This window comes from Pogoniulus pusillus, chromosome 6, assembly GCF_015220805.1.
Source record: "Pogoniulus pusillus isolate bPogPus1 chromosome 6, bPogPus1.pri, whole genome shotgun sequence".
Classification (NCBI taxonomy): Eukaryota; Metazoa; Chordata; class Aves; order Piciformes; family Lybiidae; genus Pogoniulus; species Pogoniulus pusillus.
In genome coordinates this window covers 24219025-24239923 of record NC_087269.1, presented here as the reverse complement: position 1 = coordinate 24239923, position 20899 = coordinate 24219025, and the positions used below count along the sequence as shown (strand labels likewise).

Below are 20899 nucleotides of genomic sequence, written 5' to 3'. Positions count from 1 at the left end.
CCACCAGCATTCCCAAGGTCTTTCTGCACAGAGCTGCTTTCCAAGAGGGCAGCTTCCAACCTGTCCTGGTGCCTGCTCTTATCCCTCCCGAGGTGCAGGATGCTGCACTTGTCCTTATTGAGCTTCATGAGGTTGGGATGTGCCAGGATGAAGAACAATGGCTTTGAGCTGGGAGAGGGGAGACTGAGAATGGAAGAATTTCCTTACCACTGGCACAGGTTGCCCAGGGAGGCTGTGGCTGTCCCCTCTCTGGAGGTGTTGAAGGCCAGGCTGGATGAGGCCTTGGGCAAACTGTGCTGATGGGAGGTGTCCCTGCCCGTGGCAGGGGCTTGGAGCCGGATGGCCTTTAAGATCCCTTCCAAACCAATTTATAACAGACAAGCAAGCCCCAAACCCTTCCTTTTGCTGAGATTCGACACCGGCGTCGCGCAGGCAGCGCTGACAGTCTGCGGGAGCCGTCCTTTGGCTCCGCACCGCCGCCCTCGGAGCTTCCTCGTCGCGCCGCGGCCTCGCTCCCTGCCCAGCCCCGCTTCCCTGCTGCGGGCCGGGGCGGCGGAGGAGGCGGTGGCAAAGGCGGGCGCAGGGCGAGAGGGGCCGGCCTGGGGCCGCGCTACGTGTCGCGGCAGCCCTTATAGCCGCGGAGCGGCCCATCCCCGCCGTCCGTCACCATGTCGAGCCGGCAGCAGACGGTAGGGCCACGGCGCGGGGCTGGGCAGCACGGGGTGGCTAAGGAAGCTGCGGGCGCGTCCGGCTCCCCGAGGGAAGCCCTTCCCAGAGCCCTGCCGGCACCGCTGCCTCCGCGGGCGAGGGCTCGCACCTGGGCTGGCAGTGCCGGAGGACACCTGCGCCGCCCGGACTCCGTGTCCCGCGGGTGGCAGCTGCTCCGTGCGCGGCGCCGAGAGCAGCGCTGCGCCTCCCCTGCCGGGGTGCAGCCGGCGCCTGGCAGCGGGATGTCGAGCCCAGCCCGTTACGGTGCCGGGCGCCGCGGCTGAGCGCTCTCGCTGCTAGTCGCTGGTGCCAGGCTGTGAGTACGGTGTGTGCCCTGTCGGCACCTGGGCAGGGGCCGGCTGTCCGGAGGGGCGGTCGCACGTTCCCAACGACGTACGGGTGGCAAATACCGCGTCCCGGGCGGCTGTGCTCGGAGCCAGGCTGGTCCCACAGAGAGCAGCCGCCCGGCTGCCTCCCAGGAGAGGCGAAAGGTGGAGTCAGCAGTGGGAAACCTGAGGGACTGCCCCGCTCACGGCTTCGCGGCATTCTTCTGCACGGGGCTCCCCAGGGGGAGAAGCTGGCGGGACAGCCGCCACTACCAGCCAGCTCCCACCCAGGGGCAGAAACTGGCGGGACAGCCGCCGCTACCAGCCAGCTCCCACCCAGGGGCAGAAACTGGCGGGACAGCCGCCGCTACCAGCCAGCTCCCACCCAGGGGCAGAAGCTGGCGGGACAGCCGCCGCTACCAGCCAGCTCCCACCCAGGGGCAGAAGCTGGCGGGACAGCCGCCGCTACCAGCCAGCTCCCACCCAGGGGCAGAAGCTGGCGGGACAGCCGCCACTACCAGCCAGCTCCCACTCAGGGGCAGAAACTGGCGGGACAGCCGCCACTACCAGCCAGCTCCCACCCAGGGGCAGAAGCTGGCGGGACAGCCGCCACTACCAGCCAGCTCCCACCCAGGGGCAGAAGCTGGCGGGACAGCCGCCGCTACCAGCCAGCTCCCACCCAGGGGCAGAAGCTGGTGAAACAGCCATCACCCATCAGCTTTCGGCTCTACTGCAGAGCCAAAGTTTTAAAGTCAAGTTACAAACCCCACACACAGCAAAGCAAATAGTGACAGCAGGAGAAAGATTCAGTTAGGAACTGAAATTGCAGCCACGGCCAGAAATGTTCTGCTTGCCAGCTGCCTTCCCTGAGTCAGATTTGGGATGTGAGGTCTGGGTCCTGGCTTCACGTGTGTTTTAAATCAGAGCTGTAAGAAACCCTGAGCCGAGTGTCCAAGGCTGCTTTTTTACTAGTGGGTTTGGCTCTTTTACCTGTCTCTCAGGTGGGTTTTGAACACACTGCCAGCCTGTCCGCGTAGGAAGGCAGCCCAAGCCGTGCCTAACAGAGCCTGTGCAGCAGGAAGCCTTAGGGATGATTTCAGGGAGGGGCGGTGCAAGATTGGAGCTGTGTATGGGGGATTTGTTTATTGCTGTGACAGGGAAGAACGCATGTCTGAACTTCCAGGAATAATCCCTCTCCTTTGCCCCTTTCCCTGGGCTGGAAAAATGACCTTTATGAGCAAGATTTTGGCCGACCTTCGTACTACGACTGTCAAAACAAATGGGATGCAAGGGACGGTTCTAGGCAGAGTTTGCTGTGCTTCTCTGGCCAGGCGTGCAGCAGCAGCAGCAAAAGGCATGGTTTCACTTAATTAGGAGGACTTTGGCTAGTTGTGATGAGGTAGTGATGATAGCCGGGCAGAGATACTCCTGCTCTATTGCCAGGGAGTGGAGTTCTGGCTCCTAACGTTAGCTGTCTCCGTAACTGCTCAGCTTTAGCCATTGCAACCTGACACCAAAGCAAGGGGATGAGGTGCCTCACTGTGCATCCTTGGCCAGGATGAAGTGTCTGACTGTGCTGGGGATCCCTTGGCCAGGATGAAGTGTCTGACTGTGCTGGGGATCCCTTGGCCAGGATGAAGTGTCTGACTGTGAGGGGGATCCCTTGGCCAGCAGGTATCTGCATGCACATGTGTTGACTGCGTTAGGGGACTGCAACATCTCTCATCTCAGGAGAGGCTGAGCCCTGGGGCTGGTTAGCTTGGAGAGAAGGAGCCTGAGTGGGATCTGCTCAGTGCTTACAAATATCTGAGGGGTGGATGTCAGGAGAAGGGGGCCAGGCTCTTGTCAGTGGTGTCCAGGGACAGCACAAGAGCCACTGGGCATAAACCTGAACATAGGAAGTTCCATCTAAGCATGAGGAGGAACTTCTTGACTTTGAGGGTGGCAGAGCCCTGGAGCAGGCTGCCCAGAGAGGTTGTGGAATCTCCATTTCTGGAGACTTTCTGTGTTCATCTGGATGTGTTCCTGTGTGATCTGCTTTAGATGATCCTGCTTTGGCAGGGGGTTTGGCCTGGATGATCTTCAGAGATCCCTTCCAAGCCCTACCATTCTATGATTCAGTCTCAGTGCAGTCACGCCAGGAGGTTCAGGAGGGTTGGAGATCTCACCTAGGGACAGCACAGGACAGGGAACAGCACAAGCTGCTCCCACAACAAGCAACCTGAATGTAGCTCAGAGGAGTTTTAATACCCTGGTGAATTTTTCAGGACACTTTTTGTGTCTACCATTAGAAAATGAGGATGGGAGGGGATGAAATGGCCACTGCTGAGATCCCTGTTAGTACTGCAGCTCAGCCTTTTGTTTCCCTTTCATCTCCCTTTTGTGTTCCCCCAGCACCATGAAGCCTTATTACTTTTTAAAAATTCTTATTGCTGTGAAAATCTGAGGTTTTCCTCCTTCCTGCTGGCCTAGCAGATATGTTAATATGAGATTTGGTGAGCCTGGATATTTCCAGCATTATTCAGTGTCCCAGAATATGTCAGAAATGGGTTTTGCAGGTGCTGGTGATTAGGTGTCAGCCTCTGTAAGGTGCAACAGTGCCAACTGTTGCAAGGCGGGCTGGCTGTGGGGCTGGACTGTGCTCCTCCTCGTGGGTAGTCTAGAGCTTCAAACCTAGATTCAGCCTGAACACGCCTTGACTTTTGAGCCTAGGCTGAGGACCTTTGGGTTGCACACCAATTTAGAACCTTTTTGTAAGGTACAAAGATGAAAAGTTTGCTTTATTTTGTTTTGGTTTGTGTTATTTAATTTTACTTCTGCATGTGTTGTCCTGGAAGGTGAACAAGGCACCAAGGCACCTTCATTCTGCAGAGGACTCACAACTTGGTGTACCAGAATCTCCCTTTATTGCTTAGGATGGAGATGCTCCTTTGGTTCTGCTCAGGACATTGCATGAGTTGTGAAGCAGACTGAGAGAGTTGGAGTTGTTTAGCCTGGAGACCTTCTGGAGGCCTTGCAGTGCTTCAGTGGGCTAAGCAGCAAGCTGGGGACAGAGTTTTGAGCAGGGCCTGTTGTGGCAGGATGGTTTGGACTGAAAGAGGGAGACTGAGAGTGGAGAGAAGGAAAAATCTTTTTACACAAAGGGTGATGAAACACTGACCCAGGGCTGCCCAGAGAGCTGGTAGGTGCCCCAGCCCTGGAAATACTCCAGATGAGGTTGGGTGGGGCTCTAAACAACTGGATGTAGCTGAAGCCATCCCTGCTGACTGAAGGGGGGTTGAATTGGATGACTGCATGACTTTTAACAATCCCTTGCAACCTAAAGCATTCTGTGCTATCTGCTCTCCATGCTGGGCACTGTTCTGCCATTCGCAGCCCTCACTGTTAGGAATCATTTTCTCGCTGACTCGTTTCAAGACTGACTTTTTGAGGAGCAGAACAGCCTTCAGCAATGACCTTAAGACTCCTGTCCCTCCTGTGTGCCCCAGTGGTGAAATCCTCCTCTCAGGAGTAAGCACCTCATAAAATACCAGCAGTAAGTAGTGTGGAGCTGCCCTTGTTCATTGTGTGGGCTCTCTCACAGCCTGGCATTCAGAGCTGAGGAGTCCCTGCAGCCCTGCTGCAATGGCAACTTGTTCTGCAGGCCCCTGTGGCCAGGCTCCTGGCCTCTCCCCGAGGAGCAGGACACAGAGGCGGCAGTGTGCTCCAGGAGGAACCTCACCATGCGCTGCCACAGCCGGGGGGGACTGGCTGCCTGCCTCTCGTTCCGTGGCGCTGCATGAGAATGCAGCTCAGCATGCTTCAGGAGATGAAGGTGGAGGTGTGCAGAGCCAGCTGCCACAGTCCTGCTACTGGCAGGGGAAGCACATCATGGAATCACAGAATCACAGAACGGGTTATCTTGGAAGGGACCTCAAAGCCCATCCAGTTCCAATCCCCTGCCATAGGCAGGGACACCTCCTACCAGCCCAGCTTGCTCAAGGCCTCATCCAGCCTGGTCTTCAACATCTCCAGGGAGCGGGCATCCACCACCTTCCCGGGCAACCTGTGCCAGAGGCTTAGTTTCTTTGTCTTAGTTTCCTTGCCTTTAGTTTCTGCTGACATTCAAATTCGTCTGGGGAAGAGCAAGCCCCTGCAGCAGCACAGATCAGGAGCTGACCTGCCAGAAGGAAGCTCTGTGGCACAGCAACATTTCCTTGTGGCCAAGAGTGCTGAGAATATCCTGGCGTGCATTAAGAAGAGTGTGGCCACAGGTCAAGGGAGGTTCTTTTCCCCCTTTACTCTGCCCTGGTGAGACCACACATCTGAAGAACTGTGTCCAATATCAGGCTCCCCAGTTCAAGAGGAGCAGGGATATACTGAAGAGACAGCAGAGGCTACAAGGATGGTGGAAGGACTGGAACATCTCTGGGGAGAGGAAAGGTTGAGAGCCCTGGGGCTGTTTAGTCTGGAGAAGAGAAGGCTGAGAGGGGGGGTTATTAATATTTATAAATGTCTGAAGGGTGGGGGGCAAGAGGATGGGGGCAGACTCTTGTCAGTGGTGTCCTGTGACAGCACAAGGGGCAGTGGACACAAACTGGAAGCCAGGAGGTTCCAGCTGAGCAGGAGGAGAAACTTGTTTGGTGTGAGGGTGGCAGAGCCCTGGAGCAGGCTGCCCAGAGAGGTTGTGGAGTTTCCTTCTCTGGAGACTTTCAGGCCCCACATGGATGTGTTCCTGTGTGCCCTGCTCTGGGTGATCCTGCTTTAGCAGGGGGGTTGGACCTGATGATCTCTGGAGGTCTCTTCCAACCCTACCATTCTATGACTCTGTGATTCTATGTCAGTGTAACAGGCAGCAGATCTCTGATTTCAGAGGACTTCTGTGGTCTGGTGTAGGATGAGTTACTCCAGACAGTGCTTCTGATGGTTTATTCAGAGGTTCATCAGTCTGAGGCTTGCAGCCATGGTTTATTGTGTGAACAGAGTGCCCAAGCCATTGCACCCTGACAGAAAACAGTCTAGGTGCTCATCATGTGCTCAGTACTTCTTGGTTTATCTTCACTGCCTTAATGTGCTTTATATCTCTTCTAAGATTAGAAGTTCAGTAGATGAACTCTGTCAGCGCTGTCTCTCTTCTCCTTCTTTTGAAGTCCTTTGCTATTAAGAAGTTCCCTTTCTTGGCTGTTGCCTTTACCTTGCTGTTTTGCAGGGCTGCCAGTGTGCTAGACCGTGTTTATGAAGTGTCCTCTGCTGTCAGAGGACAGAAGCTCAGTCTGGGGGGTTTCAGGGAGGAAAAGCCAGAAAGAGTTGCAGGCTGCTAAAGAAGAGTGATCCTTTCTCTCCATGCTTCAGGGAGGGTGAGCCCTCCCAGGGATGGGGAGTGAAAGAATCAGCTTGGTGCAGTCCAGCTCCAGAAGCTGCAAGTTGAGGATCTTGGTAGACCTTCCCCAAGTGCAGGAAGGCCTCTCTGGTGTGCCCTGGCAGTGTCGTGGCAGGAGGGCCTGCCTGCAGGGGGATGCATGGGCAGAGTATCTGCTGGGGCTGTAGGAGGTGTACATATGGAAGAGTGAAAGAGTGCTGGGGTAGGTGGGTCCTGCCTGAACACCTCTGCCTTCAAGGGCAGAGGCAGGTAGGGCAGGCCTGATCCCCAGGGCTGTGCTGGGTTCATCTTTTGCTTACCCAACAGGACTACTTGGCCCTTAGGAATATCTCTTCATTGCCTTCCCAGGGGTCATGTTTGGAGGAAAACAGCTGAGCACCACTGCTGCTGCTGCTGGTCAGCATGGTGGCTGCAATCTGAGGTGGTGACTGGGACACCCAAAATGCATCTTAATTTCTCCTGCTCTGAGCAAAGGCCTTTGAGTCATCATGTTGTTGCTAGGCTCCTGGATAAATACAGACTCCAGGTTTTCAGGTTGCACTGAGATTAAGTCATGACCAGTTACAAATCCACACCAAACCCCATAACTCAAGCAGAGATTTCCATTCATGCTCTTCTTGGGCAGCCCCTACTCAATGCTGCCTCCAGTGCAGGAGCCTCCAGCAGAAGAGGGACCTGGAGCTGCTGGAGTGGGTCCAGGGGAGTGTGATCAGAGGGCTGCAACACCTTTACTGTGGGAACAGGCTGGGAGAGTTGGGGCTGTTCAGGCTGGAGAGGAGAAGGCTCCAGCCAGACCTTAGAGCAGCCTTGCATTACCTGAAGGGGGCTGCAGGAAAGCTGGGGAGGAACTTTTGACAAGGGCTGAGAGTGACAGGACAATGGGTGATGGTTTTAAACTAAAAGAGGGAGATTCAGACTGGATATAAGGATTTCTTTTTTACCTTAAGGGTAAATTAAGGCCCAGAGAGGTAGCAGAGAAAATATTGCAGGTTAGATTGAGTTAGGTTGGGTTCTGAGCCACCTAATCTTGTTGAAAATGTCCCTGCTCACTGAAGGAGCTTGGACTAGATGACCCTTAAAGATTCCTTCCAACACAAAGCTTTCTGGAAGTGTTTCTAGACAGGACAGTGAATGATTCATTGAATCCTGGAAGGGTTTTGCGTTCAAAGGGACCACAAAGCCCATCCAGCTCCAGCCCCCTGCCATGGGCAGGGACACCTCCCACCAGCACAGCTTGCTCAAGGCCTCATCCAGCCTCGCCTTGAACACCTATAGGGAGGGGGCAGCCACAGCCTTCCTGGACAACCTGTGCCAGTGTCTCCCCACCCTCACTCTCAAAAATGTCTTTCTCATCGTCACTCTTAATTTCCCTTCTCCCAGCTCACAGCCACTGTCCCTCATCCTGGCATTCCCAGCCCTTGTCCAGAGTCCTTCCCCAGCTCTCCTGCAGCCCCTTCAAGTACTGGAAGCCTGCTCTAAGGTCTGCCTGGAGCTTTCTCTTCTCCAGGCTGACCAGCCCCAGCCTTCCTGGTCTGATAATGAAGACTCCCTGCCACCCAGCCACATGCAGTGTAGCTGCAGCTCAGATTAGGCATTGGCAGTGTGGGGTTTGTGAAGACTTTCAGCAGAAGTCCTGCATATACCTGTGCTTTTCCTTTGTATTCACTGAGTTGATGCTGACCCTGGAGGGTGTCTCACAATAACCTTTCAGCATGAGCAGGCCTTGCCTCTCAGGTGGTTTAGATAAACCTGCAGCTGCACAAGAGATATGTGGCATGTGCTGCTAATGGTGTGTCCTGCCTTGAACTTGCTCTTTGGCCACACAGCTCCTACCCTTTGGTATGTCAGAAGGACATTGAGCACAGCAAAGCATGGTGCCGGTGACTGTTTATTAATTGTTTCTCTCCATGAGCAGATGACTAATCATAGAGTCTTAATAGCACTTTCAGACTGCTCGTTCTCCATGTGGGTTATTGCTTCTCCCAGCACTCACCAAGCTGGGTTAGGTGCTGCCTTGCAATAGTTACTGAGCTCTCCTGAGCTGAATGTGTGCAGGAGGAACACAGCTGCTGCAGTTCACAGAATGGGTTGGGTTGAAAGGGACCCTAAGGACCATCCAGCTCCAACCCCCTGCCACGGGCAGGGACACCTCCCACCAGCACAGCTTGCTGAAGGCCTCATCCAGCCTGGCCTTGAACACCTGTAGGGAGGGGACAGCCACAGCCTCCCTGGGCAACCTGTGCCAGTGGTAAGGAAATTCTTCCGCTCTCAATCTTCCCTCTCCCAGCTCAAAGCCTATGTCACTCATCCTGGCACTCCCAGCCCTTGTCAAAAATCCCTCCTCAGCTCTCTTGGAACCCCTTCAAGTACTGAAATGCAGCTCTAGGGTCTGCCTGGAGCCTTCTCTTCTCCACACTGAACAGCCCCAGCTCTACCAACCTGCCCTCACATGGGAGGTTCTCCAGCTTCATAGCCTCCTGGACCCTCTCGGTCAGGTCCATGTCCTGCCTGTGCTGGTGGTACCAGAACTGGAGGTAATGCTCCTCCTACTTGCCCGGGTTGCTCAAGGCTCCACTCAATCCAGCCTTGATTATCTTCAGTTCAGCTCTGAATGACAGTGCTAGGAAGTGAGAAATGGTTCCTTAATGGTCCTGCAGTTTAATCATTTCTAAGTGGAAAGGTCCCAGGGGTGGATCATTAACAGCAGGAGGGATGCAAAGCACAGCAGCCCACTGGAGACACTGGCCCCAGGTGTGTGTCCCAAGGCAGGACACGGGGCAGTGAGAAGCTTGCATGCAAGGCTGCTGGCTCCTTGCTAGCTCTGCCTCGGCTTCCTTACAGAGCTCCTCCCTTACTTACAGCCTGGCTCGGGTACAGCTCCCTGTGTCAAAAGTTTTATCTGCTCAGGGGGTGCCTAAACGTGTTGGCCTGTTTGGAGAGCAGAGCTTGAGAAAGGAGCTGGTTTGCCTGAAGTGGTTGCTTTTAATGTGGCTCCTTTGATGCACTTTGGGGCTTTGTTGGGCATCTCTAGGAGAAGACCACTGGAAAGAGCATTTCGAAGGCGTTCTGACCTTTGTGGCGGCTCTCTCAGAACAAAATGTCTCTTTTGACACCAAACCATTTTCCAGCTTTCCACTGTGGTGCAAAAGGGAGGTCTTTTCTCACTCCTGCTGAAGACATCTTTTGTATTGCCTGAGCTTGGTGCTGGCTGAGTCACCCCTGCCATAACTGAGGCAGCTCATTGCATCAGCTGTCATCTTTGCAAAGCTGCCCTGAGACCGTTGGGGTGGCTGTGAGGTGAGCTCTTGGACATGCAGCCTGCAAGCCCAGGGAAGCTGCTCTTCAAGTGTGTTGCTTCTGGAAGGCTTCAACATTGCAGGAGCTTGAGGCTGCTGTTGCTGTTTGCCTTGCTCTGCTGCTGCTTTTCTGTGGTTGGGAAGCTGGGGATGCTGTGTGTCCAAATGCTTGCAGGGTGGCTGCCAGGAGGATGAAGTCAGAGTCTTTATGCCAATAAAGGTGATGGACGGAAACTCGATCACAGGAGGTTCCACCTCAGCATAAGGAGAAACTTGTATGGAGCGAGGCTGCTGGAGCAGGCTGCCCAGGGAAGTTGTGGAGTCTCCTTTTTGGGAGACTTTCAAGCCACACCTGGATGCGCTCCTGTGTGACCTGCCCTGGGTAATCCTGCTTTGGAGGGTGATTGGCCTTAATGGTCTCTGGAAATCCCTTCTTAACTTTCTGTGATCCTGTGATTGTTCACTGGATAAGGAGTTGGCTGGATGATCTCATTCAGGGGGTCAGCAGCTCCATATCCAGATGGAGATTGGTTGATAATTGCTGTTGCCCTCAGAGAGATGCTGGGAGTTTGCATGAACTTTTGAGGGACAGTAATCCTCAAGGGAAATGTGGCACTATCCTTCAGCCAGCTTTGGAGTGGTGTGTAATGAGCAGGACATGGTCTGGGGAGGGGAGAGGGAAATGCCAAACAGTCTCTTGCTCAAGAAGGTCCAACTTTGTTGGTGCTGACTTAAGCAAGGGACTCTGTAACCCCTTGTGTGCTCTCAAAAGCTCATCTTGCAACTTCTATAGATCAGATGAACAGATAGGTGGGGCAGGAAGCCTTCATCCTGGCATCTTTACCATGAGGGTGGTGAAACACTGGAACAGGTTGTCCAGGGAGGTGGTTGAGGCCTTAGCCTTGAAGATACTCAAGGTGAGGCTGGACAGGGCTGTGGTCAACCTGATCTAGGGGAGGATGTCCCTGCTGAGTGCAGAGGGAGTTGGGCTGGATGAGCTTTGGAGGTCCCTTCCAACCCAGCCCTTCTATGATTCTATGATCTCCAACCTTGAGTCCTCCACTTGGACTTAGCTGATGGACCTTGTTGTGCAGGGTGGCATATTCAGGGTCTTGACTGTGAAAACAGCCTTGCCTTCAGCCTGCAGAAACAGCAAGGGGACTGAGGAGGTTCTGAGTGAGGGCTTCCATCTGTAGCCTCCAACATCAGCTAGGAGTGAGGGCCATGCAAGAGCTTCTGGCTGGGCCACATCAGTGCCTTATCTCAGCATCCACTGATTTATGACTTGAGATAGCAGAGGCCCTGCCATTCTCCCTGTTAGGACTTGGTGAACTTTCCTACCAGTAATTCATGTTAATAATTTTTTCTAGCCAAGTGAACTTTTGGCCTGCCCAGTGGAGCTCCCCCTTGTAACCATGTTCTGTGTGGTGGCTCTAGCCAAGTTTCCCTACAGTTCTGCCTGCTGCTGCTTTTGGGCTTTGTAAACCTTCAAGAAATCACTGACTTGAAAAAAAAAATCTCCTGTTGTCTGCTGGCAACCATTTGCCCTTGCAGAGGCAAGGACATGGAGATCAAAGGCAGCAGGTTCAAGACATTGTGTGTTCATCCTGGACACTTAGGTAGGACAAGCAGCCTGGGATTGTGTCCAGCTTTATTCTTTCATCAGGATGCCACAAAGTCATGGAGAGAAGCTGTGTGAGAGGATTTGCTCTGTTCTGGAAGTGGCTGTGGTTTAACATCTGCTGAAGCTGTTTGGAATGCAGATCTGCAGCTGCCACTGCCTGTGACATTGCTGCAACCTCTTCACAAGGGCAGGATTTCTTCCCTGAGAGGGCTGAGATGGACATATTAATAACAGGCATCTTGCCTCACAGTGTTTTGAGCTGAAGTGGGCTTGGTTCAGCCTTGCCAACTTGGAGGGTGGAAGGAGGTCCTTGTCTCTTAGCAGAAGATGGCTCTGGTGTCCCACCTTTGTGCTCACAGCCACGGGCAGAATCACAGATGGTTTAGGTGGAAAGAAACCTTAAAGGCCATCCAATTCCAACTCCCCTGCATGGGCAGGGACACATCCCACTAGCCCAGGTTGCTCAAGGCCTCATCCAACCTGGCCTTCACCACCTCCATGGAGAGGGCAGCCACAGCCTCCCTGGGCAACCTCTTCCAGAGTCTTAGTTTCTTTGTCTTATTTTCTTTGCCTTTTGTTTCTCCTAATATTCAAGAGAGGAGATTCTGCTCCTTGTTTCTGCTGTGCTTGAATCCACCTTCAATCCTGCCTTAATTTCTGGTGTCCTCAGCACAAGAAAGACAGAGAGCTGCTGGAGTGAGGCCAGGAGGCCACAAAGATGATGCAAGGGCTGGAGCAGCTCTGCTGTGAGGACAGGCTGAGGGAGCTGGAGGTGTGCAGCCTGGACAAGAGAAGGCTTCATGGGGACCTCAGAGCTGCTGCCAGTGCCTGAAGGGGTCCTGCAGGAAGGCTGCAGAGGGACTTGCCCTGAGGGGGTCTAGAGGCAGGTCAAGGGGGAATAGTTTGAAGGTAAGGCAGAGCAGGGTTACAGTGGAGCTGAGGAAGAAGTTCTTCAGTACAGGGATGGTGAGACTCTGGAATATGTTTCCCAAGGAGACTGTGGATGTCTCCTTCCTGGAGGAGTTCAAGGCCAGGCCGGATGAGGCCTTGGGCAACCAAGTGTAGTTGAGAAGTGTCCTTGCCCGTGGCAGGGGGGTTGGAGTAGATGAGCTCTGAGGTCTCTCCAGCCTGAGCTGTTGTGTGGTGGCAGGGTGCGCTCCTGGCCACGATGACAGACAGGACAGGCACAGTGCCTTGTTCAGCATCCAGTGCCACAACCCTTTAGTGAAATCCCTAAGCCTCATACTGATGGAAAAACTCTGCTTCCGTGTGGCTACAATTCCTGCCTCAGAGTGTACCCTGTGAGCTACAGCTCTGCACTGCAGGGTGCTGGATTTGCTGGTGTTGATCCCCAGGCTCCACTGTCTCTGTGGGCTTTAACGGCTCACCCACCTCCTTGTCACCAGACTTTCTGTCTCTTGGGGTTTCTTGGAGATTCAGTTGACCTGCTTGGTCACTTTCTGATGATGCTCACTCAAAGCTGCAGTCAGGCTACGATTGATGTTGCTTGTTTTTGCAAGACTACAAATTTTTGCAGGGGTGGTGCTGCAGCCTTGCTGTGTCCAGAGCAGCCCTGTACCAGAATCCAGGCATTCTCCTTTCCAACACCAAACCTACTGTCCCACACCAACTGAGCTGTGGAAATGGGGAGGTGATCTGAAGAACCACTCTGGACATAAAAAACAGAGCAGCTGGGGGAGGCAAGGTCCTGCTCTTGGATTGGGGCAGTCTCAAGCACAAATGCAGGCTGGGTGGAGAATGGTTGGAAAGCAGTCCTTAAGAGAATGACTTGAGGTGCTGGGGAGCAAGAAGCTCAATGTGAGCCAGCAATATGTGCTGCCAGCCCAGAAGCCAGCCTTGTACTGGGCTGATCCCCAGCAGTGTGGGCAGCAGGGGCAGGGAGGGGATTCTGCCCCTCTGCTGCACTCTGCTGAGACCCCCTGCTGCAGTGTTGGGGCAGCTCTGGAGTCTTCAGCTCAGACAGGGACCTGCTGGAGCAGGGCCAGAGGCTACAGAGATGATCAGACGGCTGGAAGCCCTCTCCTATGAAAACAGGCTGGGTGGGTTGGTGTTGTTCACTCTGGAGATGAGAAGATCTCAGGGAGACTTTATATCCCACTTCAAACAAAGGGAATATAGGAGAGCTAAGGAGGGACTTCTGACAAAGGCATGGACTGACAGGATGAAGGGGAAACATAAGCAGGAAATTCCTCCCTGTGAGGTTGGTGAGACACTGGAACACGTTGCCCAGAGAGGCTGTGGAGACTCAAAGTCTGGCAGTCTTCAAGGCCAGGTTGGATGAGGCCTTGAGCAACCTGGGCTAGTGGGAAGTGTCCTTGCCCATGGCATAGGGGGTTGAGACTGGGTGATCTTGGAGGTCACTTCCAACCCAACTCATCTGTAGTTCTGTGCCCTGTTGTTAAAATCATTCTGTTTCTTAGTGCTTAACCAGATCCTTTCTTTGTCAGCTGTTTGCTGCCTGTGCAGCCATCCCTTGTAGTTGCTGAAGTTACCATGAGGCTGCTGGAACACTGCAACAGGTTGCCCAGGGAGGTGGTTGAGACCCCATCCCTGGAGATATTCCAGGTGAGGCTGGACAGGGCTGTGGGCAACCTGCTCTAGTGGAGGATGTCCCTACTGAGTGCAGGGGGGCTGGACTGGATGAGCTTTGGAGGTCCCTTCCAACCCAGAGCATTCTGTGATTCTGTGGTTCTTTGTACAACATGTTCCAGCCTTGCACATTCATTCCAGAGATGCAGGAGCATGGGATGGCTTTGTGAGTGTGTGGAGGAAATGAGAGCTGTGACATCACCTAATATGCAGATAAAGAAACACCTGCTCAGTCTGCTTTTAGAAGGGCAAATGTTAATGACCACCCTGCTGCTTTGAAGTCTCTCAGGGTCTGGTTTGCAAGGTGACTGCAACAGGAGGCTACTTTTATTGGGCTTATTTCTCTTTTTTTTCCACCAGAGCTGTATAAAACTCGACTGTGGGAACCCAAAGCATGCAAAATTTTCCCAAGAGAGAAATCCTTGATCTGTGATTTAAAAGAGGGCCTGTCTCAGAGCTCAAAATTCCTGTGGGCAAGGAAAAATAAACACTTGAGCTGCCACCATCTTGAACACCTCCTTGTGTTGGTGGTGTCTGACCTCCCCATCTGTCTTCCTGCAAGCTGAAAGCCTGCTTGTTTTGGAGAGCTGGGGTGTCTCTGCTGCTCTCCTGAAGATCATCTGTGCTGTGTTCCTGGCACGGGATGGGGGCCAAAGGCAGCCCTGCCAACAGGAATGAACAGTGAAGGTGAAGGCTGCCAAGGAGCCAGGGAGGTTTATTCAGAGTGCTGGATGAAGAAAGGGAGCCCAGTTCAGTGCCCTGTGTGGTGTCAGTGGACGCTGGCAGGCTCTGCAGGGTGCTTGTGACATGTCATAGCTGAGTCGAAGAAGCAAAGACAAGGTTCATGCTGCTCACAGACAGGTGGGGAGAGAGGAGACAAGTAGCAATGGATGGAAGCTACAGCAGAGGAGATTCCTCCTCAACACAGAGGGGAACTTCTTTACTATAAGGGTCTCAGAGCACTGGCACAGGCTGCCCAGAGAGGCTGTGGAGTCTCTTTCTCTGGAGACTTTCAAGGCCTGTCTGGATGTGTTCCTGTGTGACCTGAGCTAGATTGTGTGGTCCTGCTCTGGCAGGAGGGGTGAACTCTTTGGGTCCTTTCCAACCCCTGACATCCTGTGAGCTTGCAAGATGCAGGCTGCCTGCAGGCTGGAGCTCAGGAAAGGTTTTTTCACTGGAAGGGTTCTCAAACACTGGAACAGGCTTCCCAGGGCAGTGCTGGAGTCACCATCGCTGGGGGTGTTCCAGCAGCCTGTGGAGCTGGCACTCAGGGACATGGTTTAGTGGTGGCCCTGCAGTGCTGAGTGGAGGGTTGGACTGGGTGAGCTTGAAGGGCTCTGCCAACTAGATGTGTTCTGTGATTGTATGAAGGAGAGGAGACAGCAGTGTGACAAGCAGGAGGGTGGATTGGACAGTAACGTCCCACTTCCCCATCTGCAGCCACCAGGCAGGCTCAGCGCTGTAGTGGTGATGTCTGGGAAATGAAGCTGGCAGAAGCCACAGGGTAACTCCACCTTGCTGGGAATTTTCCCTGTGAAACAGCAGAGCTGGCTTTGGAGCATTTCCCACCTCATGGGGAATGATTCCCTCAAATGAATCCACCTGCAGTCTGGGGGAATCTGTACATGTAGGGTTACAAGAACTCAAGTGGGAAGTTGGAGACTTCAAGGTTGTGCATCAGTATAGTCCAAATCAAACTTCTGCTTCCCCAGGCAACCTCATCCTCCCTTCTCTCTTCTGTCCTTCTCCTTTGAGAAGTACTTTGGCTTTTCTGCAGCAAGGGGCTCTTACAAAAGAGTTTTTCCCCTCTAGGTGGTATATTCTTTGTGCTGTCATGTTGCCCATTTGCAAGAAGAGCCATGGAGCTGCCCTGGTAGAAGACAGTAGTGTTAGGGTTTTTAAGGAAAAGAAACTTCATTTTTTTCTGCATTGAATTCCACTTAGTAGGAATGAATGGAATTCAGCTGATAGGACAGAAGACTTTTAGTCTTCTTTTAGGAAGCTGGCAGGATTTGAAGGGGATTTTAAACACCAACTTAGATCAGTGTCCAGAGGTTTAAGTAAGGGTTGGACTTCAAATTTGAAAGCTTGCATCTTGTCATTCTAAAAGCCTCTTCCACCATTTGCAGATGTGTTTAGCTGAGAGCATTCTGAAGGCCTCTGCTGGAGCCACTTCTCTTTAATAACTTTACCAGTGATCTGGACGAGGGGATCAAGGCTACCCTCAGTCACTTTGTAGGTGTCACTAAGCTCAAAAGGAGTGTTGATCTGCTGCAGGGCAAGATGTCTCTAAAGAGGGATCTGGCCAAGCTGGATCCATGGCCTGAGGTGAATGGGATGAGGTTCAACAAGGCACTTGGATCACAACAACCCCAGGAAGGCTCCAGGCATGGGGCAGAGTGGCTGGAAACTGCCCAGCAGGAAAGGACCTGGGGGTGCTGGTTGGCAGCAGCTGAAGATGAGCCAGGGCGTGCCCAGGTGGTCAAGAAGGGCACCAGCAGCCTGGCCTGGATCAGCAATGGTGTGGCCAACAGGAGCAGGGCAGGGATTGTGCCCCTGGACTGGGCACTGATGAGACTACAGCTTGAGTGCTGGGGTCAGTTTTGGGACCCTTCTCTGAGAAGGACATTGAGAGTCTGGAGCAGGTTCAGAGAAGGGCAACAAAGCTGAAGAAGGATCTGAAGGAGTGACTGAGAGACCTGGGGTTGTTCAGTGTAGAGAGGAGGAGGCTGAGATACCTCATTACTCTCTACAGCTCCCTGAGAGGAGGCTGGAGCCAGGTTGGAGCTGGGCTCATCTCCTTAGGAACAAGTGGCAGGATGAGAGGAAATGTTCTCCACTTGCCTCAGGGGAAGTGTAGGTTGGACATTAGAAGAAACTTCTTCCCTGAAAGGGTTCTCAACCACTGGCAGAGGGAGGTGGTGGAGTCCCCATCCTTGGAGATGGTCCAAAACTAAAGAGCTGTGATGCTGAGGGCCACGGGCTAGCCCCAGCCCTGGCAGAGTTAGAGACTGGTTGGCCTGGATGAGCTGGAAGGGCTTTTCCAGCTGAAACAATTCCATGGTTCCATGACTGACTCATTTTTTTTCCTGCTGGACAGTTGTCCAGGCTGAAGAAACAGAAAAGGCAGTCTGTGGAGGGCTTGACTGGGAAAAAAACATGAATCATACTCCAGATGATGAGAGCTAGGCCCTAGAAATAAAACTGGAGCTGGGGGAGTCCTGACCCTACCTTTGCTTCTGGGTCAGGGTTTCCCAGGGGCCATGAGCTGGCTGCTGGCCCTGTTGGAATAAACCAGTCCCATGTATGACCGACCTGCCCTTCATAGCTCTGCATTGGCTTGGAAGGGACCCTCAAAGATCCTCTTGGCCAACCCCATTAAAGACCTTGGTTTAGAACTCTGAGCTTCACGATGCCCGGCAGCACTTTCTAATGGCACATCTTTCCTCCTGAAGCATCAGAGAGCTCTGCCTCCTGTGCTGTTGAGGGCCTGGGTTAGCACCAGCCTGTTCTGCTCTAGTTTGAAGCCATTGTCTCTTGACACAGAATCTCAGAATTAACCAGGCTGGAAAAGCCCTCTAGGATCACTGAGTTCAACCTATCACCTATCACCCTAATTAATAAACCATGTTACTAAGTGCCTCATCCAGTCTCCTTATAAACACCTCCAAGGATGGTGACTCCACCACCTCCCTGGGCAGCCCATTCCAATGGCAATCACTCTTTCAGTGAAGAACTTCTGCCTGCCCTGGTGCAGCTTGAGACTGTGTCCTCTTGTTCTCTTGCTGGGTGCCTGGGAGCAGAGCCCAGCCCCACCTGGCTACAGCCTCCCTTCAGATAGCTGCAGATAGCAATGAGGTCTGCCCTGAGCCTCCTCTTCTGCAGGCTGCACATCCCGAGCTTCGTCAACCTGTCTTCACAGGCCCCTCTCCAGCTTCATTACCCTTCTCTGGACACCTTCCAGCACCTCAACATTTCTCTTCAATTCAGCAGCCCAGCACTGGACACAGCACTCAAGGTGTGGCCTGAGCAGTGCTGAGCACAGGGACAGAAGAACCTCCCTTGTCCTGCTGGCCACACTGCTCCTGAGCCAGCCCAGGATGCCATTGGCTCTCCTGCCTGGACACACTGCTGCCTCATCTTCAGCTACTGTCTAGTCCAATAGATGTTATGAGGCTGCTGAAGGGACTGGAGCATCTATGTGGGGAGGAAAGGCTGAGAGCCCTGGGGCTGGTTAGTCTTGAGAGAAGCAGCCTGGGAAGGGATGTTATTGATGTCTGGAAATATCTGAAGGGTAGGGGGCAAGAAGGGGGCAGGCTTTTGTCAGGGGTGTCCAGTGGATACAAACTGAAATCCGGAAGGTTCCTTCTGAAGATGAGGAGAAAGTTTTTTGGTGTGAGGGTGCTGGAGGCCTGAAATAGACTGCTCAGAGGGGTTGTGGGGTCTTCTTCTCTGGAAACGTTAAACCCTGCTTGGACCTGTTCCTGTGTGACCTGCTCTGGGTGATCCTGCTCTGGCAAGTGGGTTGGACTGGATAATGTCTAGAGGTCCCTTCTGACTCCTCACATTTTGTGCAGCCACAGAAGGAGGTTCAGGAGGTGTGCAGTAACTTCAGAGCAGTTCCAGAGCTCAGGAAGGAGCAAACACAGCAGAAACAGCCTCCTGTGCCTCAGGAGAAGGGATTATTTTTTCCAGCTGGATCTTCCCTCTGTGCTTTTTCAGTCTCTGAACCCTAACTCCCCGAGGGCAGGTGAAAATTAAACCACAGTGGTTCTGTGTCACCTTTGCAAGCTCAAACCATTCAAGAAATTTTGACAGCCCCAAGAAGTCACCAAGATGTGCTGGGCTCACTTACTTCTTCATGGGCAGGTCCAGAGAGGCATGGGGATTTTGTTTTACTGTGGTACCTGGGCTCTGTGTCTCCAAACAACTGCAGGGAGGGGAATTCGTGACAGGGACCAACTCTACTGACTGCCACAATGAAAGCAGGAGGTGAGAGCTGCAGAGCAAGAACACAAGACAGTGTGAGCTTGCAGCCCAGAAAGCAAATCACATCCTGGGCTGCATCAAAAGATGCGTTGACAGCAGATTCAGAGAGGGGATTCTGCCACTTTGCTCTGCTGAGACCTCACCTGCAGTGCTGTGTCCAGCTCTGGAGCCCTCAACACAGGAAGGACATGGACCTGATAGAGAGGGTCTAGAGGAGGCCACAAAAATGATCAGGGAGTTGGAGCAGCTCTGCTATGAGGCCAGGCTGAGGGAGCTGAGGGTGTGCAGCCTGTAGAAGAGAAAGCTCCAGGTGGACCTAATAGTGACCTTCCAGTACCTGAAGTGGGCTCTAAGAAGGCTGCAGAGGGACTGTTCCCAAAGGTGAGCAAGGCTGGGGAAGGCCTTGAAATGTGTTAGCGAAAGAGGATGGGTTTTTTGTTTCCTCTTCTGCTTGCTGGGCCCTTAACACTTTTGCATGATTCATCCTGGAGAAGGAAAGGCTCCAGGGACACCTTGGAGCAATCTTCCGGCATTTGAAGTGAGCTACAGGAGAGCTGGAGAGAGACTGGGACGTGATTCTGCCCTTCTACTCTGCTCTGCTGAGACCCCACCTGAAGCATTGTATCCAGTTCTGGGGCCCCCAGAACAAGAAGGACATGAAACTGCTGGAGAGGGTCCAGAGGGGGCCGTGGAGATGATGAGAGGGCTGGAGAATCTCCCCTGTGTGAGAGCTGGGGCTGTTTAGCCTGGAGAGGAGAAGACTCCAGTCAGACCTCAGAGCAGCCTTCCAGTACCTGAAGGAGCTCCAGGAGAGCTGGGGAGGGACTTTGGCCAAGGGCTGGGAGTGCCAGGATATGGGGCAATGGCTTTGAGCTGGACAAAGCTCTAGTTAGATTGGACATTAGCAGGAAATTCTTCTCCCAGCAGGGTGGTGAGGCATTGGAAAAGGTTGCCGAGGAACTTGTGAAGGCTCCAAGCCTGGAAGTGTCCCAAGCCAGTCTGGATGGGGCCTTGAGCAACCTGGTCTAGTAGGAGGTGTCCCTGCTCATGCCAGGAGGTTGGAACTGGATGATCTTTGAGGTCCCTTCCAGCACAAACCATTCTCTGATTCATGTCCATTTTCAGCATAGTTTGACTCCAAACATAGGCTCTTTGTGCCTGTTCATTTGCCACCTGGTTGTCAGCAAACCAAACTGCGACCCCCTCCTCCAGAACATTCTAGGGTGCTGGCAAGAACAGCTGTGTCCAAAATGTTCATCATATTGGCCATAAATCTCACCTCCAAGAGCAGCTTTCAGCACATCCCAACACTGGGGCTGCATTTGTGAGGCTCCCACTGGAAGAAGCAATTGCTCCAGAACAGGCCCAAGGTGACTGATTCCTATCCCGTGTCACCGCCATGTGACTCGATGGGAGTCCCAGGCTGAGAAGGTGTTCAGGAATGTTGTTTCTACCACCTCCAGTGACACAGAATCATAGAAGGGCCTGGGTTGGAAGGGACCTCCAAAGCTCATCCAGTCCAACCCCCTCTGCACTCAGCAGGGACATCCTCCACTAGAGCAGGTTGCCCACAGCCCTGTCCAGCCTCACCTGCAATATCTCCAGGGCTGGGGCCTCAATCCCTCCCTGGGCAACCTGTTGCAGTGTTCCAGCAGCCTCATGGCAAAGAACTTGTTCCTCATATCCAACCTCAATCCACTCTGCTCTAGTCTGAAGCCCTTGCTCCTCATCCTGTCCCTGCAGGCCTTTGGGAACAGTCCCTCTGCAGCCTTCTTGTAGCCCCCTTCGAGTACTGGAAGCACCAAAACTCGTGTCCCTGTCTCACCATCAACACCAGGGGTTGTGTCCCCTGTGCCACGCTGCCTTCGCCAGCCTGGCTTGCTCTGCCGTTTTGCTGCTTCTTGCCCCAGCTGCAATTATCAGCCCTGTGATGTTAAACATGGCAAACAAATCAGCACCTCCCCTCAGCTGCTTTGCTTTTGCAAGC

General features: G+C 53.4%; 1 protein-coding gene across 1 annotated transcript in view; it reads left to right on the top strand.

Annotated features, from left to right (window-relative positions):
* The first annotated feature begins 608 nt into the window (after positions 1 to 608).
* PAPSS2 (3'-phosphoadenosine 5'-phosphosulfate synthase 2) overlaps positions 609 to 20899 on the top strand; it is a 35859-nt gene continuing 15568 nt past the window's right edge. Inside the window, exon 1 of the mRNA XM_064144992.1 lies at positions 609 to 689. Coding sequence (XP_064001062.1) covers positions 669 to 689 — 21 coding nt within the window. The 5' untranslated portion in view covers positions 609 to 668. The remainder of the gene's footprint in view (positions 690 to 20899) is intronic.